Source organism: Mandrillus leucophaeus, unplaced genomic scaffold (genome assembly GCF_000951045.1).
Source record: "Mandrillus leucophaeus isolate KB7577 unplaced genomic scaffold, Mleu.le_1.0 Scaffold158, whole genome shotgun sequence".
Taxonomy (NCBI): domain Eukaryota; kingdom Metazoa; phylum Chordata; class Mammalia; order Primates; family Cercopithecidae; genus Mandrillus; species Mandrillus leucophaeus.
The window spans coordinates 913,905-917,672 of record NW_012101565.1 but is presented as its reverse complement, the minus strand read 5'-3'; the positions used below and the strand labels follow the sequence as shown (position 1 = coordinate 917,672).

At 65.4% G+C, this 3,768-nt stretch overlaps 1 protein-coding gene across 1 annotated transcript in view; it reads left to right on the top strand.

Annotated features, from left to right (window-relative positions):
• MAFA (v-maf avian musculoaponeurotic fibrosarcoma oncogene homolog A) overlaps positions 1 to 1,111 on the top strand; it is a gene marked incomplete at its 5' end in the record, with an annotated part of 5,843 nt that extends 4,732 nt beyond the window's left edge. Inside the window, 2 exons of the mRNA XM_011975731.1 lie at positions 497 to 611; positions 1,023 to 1,111. Of these exons, the coding sequence (XP_011831121.1) occupies positions 497 to 611; positions 1,023 to 1,111 (204 nt within the window). The remainder of the gene's footprint in view (positions 1 to 496; positions 612 to 1,022) is intronic.
• Between the last annotated feature and the right edge of the window lie 2,657 nt (positions 1,112 to 3,768).

The window sequence follows — 3,768 nt, the reverse complement described above, 5'->3', positions numbered from 1 at the left end:
GTGAGCCCTGGGAGAGGGGGAAGCTGCGTGTGACACTCGGCCCCCGCGTGAGCCCTGGGAGAGGGGGAAGCTGGGGCCTGAGGCTGCCTTGAACAGGGATGGCACAGCATGAGGAACTTGTGATCCTGGGGCAGCTCAGATATGTGGCCCCAGGAGTTGTGTCCCACCTCCCACCAGTGGGAGCTGTCTCTTTCCAGACAGCAGGGAGAGGCTGAAGGGGCTGGCGTTAAGGCCCTGGGCCCGGGTGGACACCCATGACACACACTGGACACACGTGCCCAGGAGCACTGGCCACACTCGCCCCCCACTCGCCTGTGCCCAGCAGCCCACCTGGATGGGCATTGGTCTCCTGCCTTAAGCCCCCCTCAACCACACGCAGGGCTTGGGCTGGGGGTGCTCACAGGAGAAGACCAGGGCCTTCACCTCCTTCCCCTGCAATTCCCAGGCGCTGGGCCAGGTGTGGCCCTGTATCCGCCCCCCCCCCACTGCCCCCCAGCACGTCACAGTGGGTGGCTGTCGGCAGGACCACTCCCCAGCCTCCTATAGAGCCGGCTCTGAGATGAGGGCCAGGACAAAGCCGAGGTGTCCTCTGCCCCAGCCCGAGCACAAGGGTGGGTACGCTGTGGCACATGAACACACGCATGCATACAGCCCAGCATGTGGGAGTAGACGCACGCACACACAGACTCAACCCACCCGGACACACAACGGCAGACATACCTGTGGCCCTGCGTATACCACGTGTGCACCTGGCCAGCACACGTGAGGGTGGAGTTACACCCAGATGTACACATGTGGATCCACCAGCCCCACACGCAAACCAACCTCTTGGTTTTATCTGGGCCGGTCCTCCATGCTGAGTCCCACCTGGCCACAGTGGGCTCTGATACGGGCCTCTCCAATGAAGTGCGGTCCTCAGCCATTGTCTGCTCAGTTCAGCCCAGCCCACCCTGTCCGGGAGGAGGGATCCTGGCCCTGCCCTGCCCTGGCTGCCTTGGCCTCTCTTGCCACCTCTCTCCCAGCCCTGGTCCTTGGAGTCACCGTGAGGGGCCCAGATGCCCTCCAGGATGGAGACCTCATCCTCCACTGCCAGGTGCTGAAGGCTCCCTAGGGTCATGCCCTCTTCCAGGGATGGATGTGGGGTGCAAGGCCCAGCCACCCGCTGGTTGGAACCATCACTAACCAGCCCAGCCAATCATGGAGGGGCTGAAGGCTCCATTTGTTCAGCGGGGACTTGGCTCAGCTTTGGAGGGCCCTGAAGGGGCCTGTCCAATAGATACGCCTGTGCAGGTCACAGTGTCACCAAGGGACCTGGCCCAGGGCCAGCGCTGTGACCTGCCACTGGGTATGGCTGGGAGCCTGGGGGCCCAACACCCCCACCCTGGGCCTGGAGGAAGGGCAAAGCCGTCCCTGGCCCAGGGCTTGGGGACTCGGAACAGGGTGGGTGTCAGGAAGAACGTGGCCTTCTCCCCAGGGGACCTTGGTCTCCACACCTGCCAGCCACTCTGGGAAGCAGATACTCGGGGGCTCTGAGTCAGCCACAGAGGTGATGGGCTGACATTTGGAGGACAGGAAAGGGCCACCAGCCCTGTGCGGTCCACGCTCTCCCTTGGCCAGCCCCCACTCCTCCCTGCTGCCTTCACGGCTGAACCAGCTCTGTCTCTGCCATCCCCAGGCCTGGGTGCCTGGTCAGCAGTTCCCAGTCACGGAGTCCAGCCGAGGGCTGGGGAGGCCCAGCAAGGGTGTGGGGCAGGGTCTGAGTGCCCCTGCTGTCCCAGATTCAAGCCCAGCCTGGCCCCACCCTCACAGGGGCCCACCTCCCTAAGGCCGAGGGTCCTGGCAGGTTGGGGGGGGCAGCAAAGACTGAGGCGAGGGCGAGGGCCCAGGTGGTCAGGGAAAGTGTGGATGGGATGGACCTGGGGGAGCTGGGAGGGGCGTGGAAAATCAGGGCGTGGGGTGGATGCAGGTTCTGTGCTCAACCTTGATGGTGTGACCCCTGGGGGTCCGCGGGAAGGGGCAGCACAGGGTGGACTTTGGAGGTGCAGTGTGTGGGTCAGCAGGGAGAGCCCGAGGCTGTGGGATGAGCTGGAGAGGGTGGAGGCCTGTGGGGTCTGGGCTGAGCTTGGCTCCTAGCGGGTCTCGAGGTGGGGGCAGGCAGCTCTGACGGGAGTACCCCCCAGGGTCCCTGAGAGGAGGCATTCGGATCCCTGGGCTCCCCGGGAGAGGGTGGTGGCCGGGGGACCCTGAATTAGGGAGTCTGGGGCGGTAGAGGAGGCTGGCAAGGCAGGGGCAGCCAGGGTCCGGGAAATGGGACCAGCGCTCAGAGGACTGGGAAGTTGTGGAGGAGGAGGCAGGACCTGGGGAAGGTCCGAGGCAGGAGGCTGGCCCAGGAGGAGGGGAAATCGCTTCCTCACCTGGGAGGCAAAGGAGGTGGGGGATGGGAGAAGGAAGTGTACCCCGAATCAGGAGACGGTAGGAAGGTGGGAGCAGCTCGGACCCCACACCCTCGACCCCCACACAGTCGGCAGTCCGCACGGGGAGCAGTGACAGAGTAATTTGCGGCTGGCAGGCTCAGCGCCTGCTTAATTTGCAGTGACACTGCTCAGCTGCCCAGGGCTCCAGCTGTCACAGCCAATTAGCCCGAGGCTGGGGAGGAGCGCTGGGTGGGGCAGGCGTGAAGGGCTCAGCGAAGGAGGCTGTGGGAGTCGCAGGAGGGGCGGGCACAGGAGGGGGCCTGTGGCCTTCAGGCCCGGCCCACCCCCCCAGGCACCCCAACCCGACTGTGGAGAGCAAGAGGTGGGGCACCCCCCAACAGCAGCCCACCAGGCCTGAAGCCCCTCAGCTGCAGCCCCTGCTGCCCCTTTCAGCCCTGGCGTTCCCCTGAGCCTTGCCACCTCCTCCATGCTGGCCTCTGGAACTCCAATGCCCTTGACGCCTGGCACCCGAGTTAGGTGTCCCAAGGGCAGCTGGGATCAGTTCTAGCCTGGAGGATAATTCCTTTCCACACTCAGGCCACTGCCTTCCCAGACAGAGCCACCTCAGCCCCTGACTTGAATCTGTGGCCCAGCCCTTCCCTCCCATGTGGTGGGCTCCGCCCTGGGGCCTCCCTGCCTCCACCGCACCTCCCAGCACCCCCTCAGCCTGGTCTAGCTCACAGGGGACGGCCCCTTTCCCTCCCTCCCACCCAGTCCTCAGAGGCTGACACAGGAAGGTATCTGGAACATGCCAGGCACCAGCCCTGTGAACCCTGATTGCCTCCCGGGAGCAGCCTCAGTGAGGGTGCAGGCAGGGTACTGGGCACAGAAGAGCCCCAGGCCACCGGCGGGGCCCCGCGGGACTCTCGGGGACGCTGGCTGCTCTATGAAGGAGGGTCCCGGAGCCCCTTCTCCTATAGCACCCTTGCCCCCATCTCCTGGCTGGGACCCAAGTGTCTGGTCACCTCCCCCAGAGGGGTGGGTCTCAGGGACAAGCCGTGTCCTCCAGGAAGCCACATGCCCTGGGTGGCCCCACTCTAGCCGCAGCCTCTGCCCAGCTCTTGGTACAGATGCCCCAGGGAAGCTGATGCCCTGAGGGAGGGGCATAGTCCATGGCTCCTCTGGGACAAGGGAGTTTCAAACACAGGGGCCCAGGCTGGGCCCACCCCACCCAGCCCACCCAGCCCCAGCTTCTCCCTGCAGCCTCTGGTCTCCTGTCTCCAACCCCAAGGCTGCCCCTCCCCACGAGAAGCCGCCTGTGGCTGTCCTGGCCCTCCAGCCCACACTCCTGAGG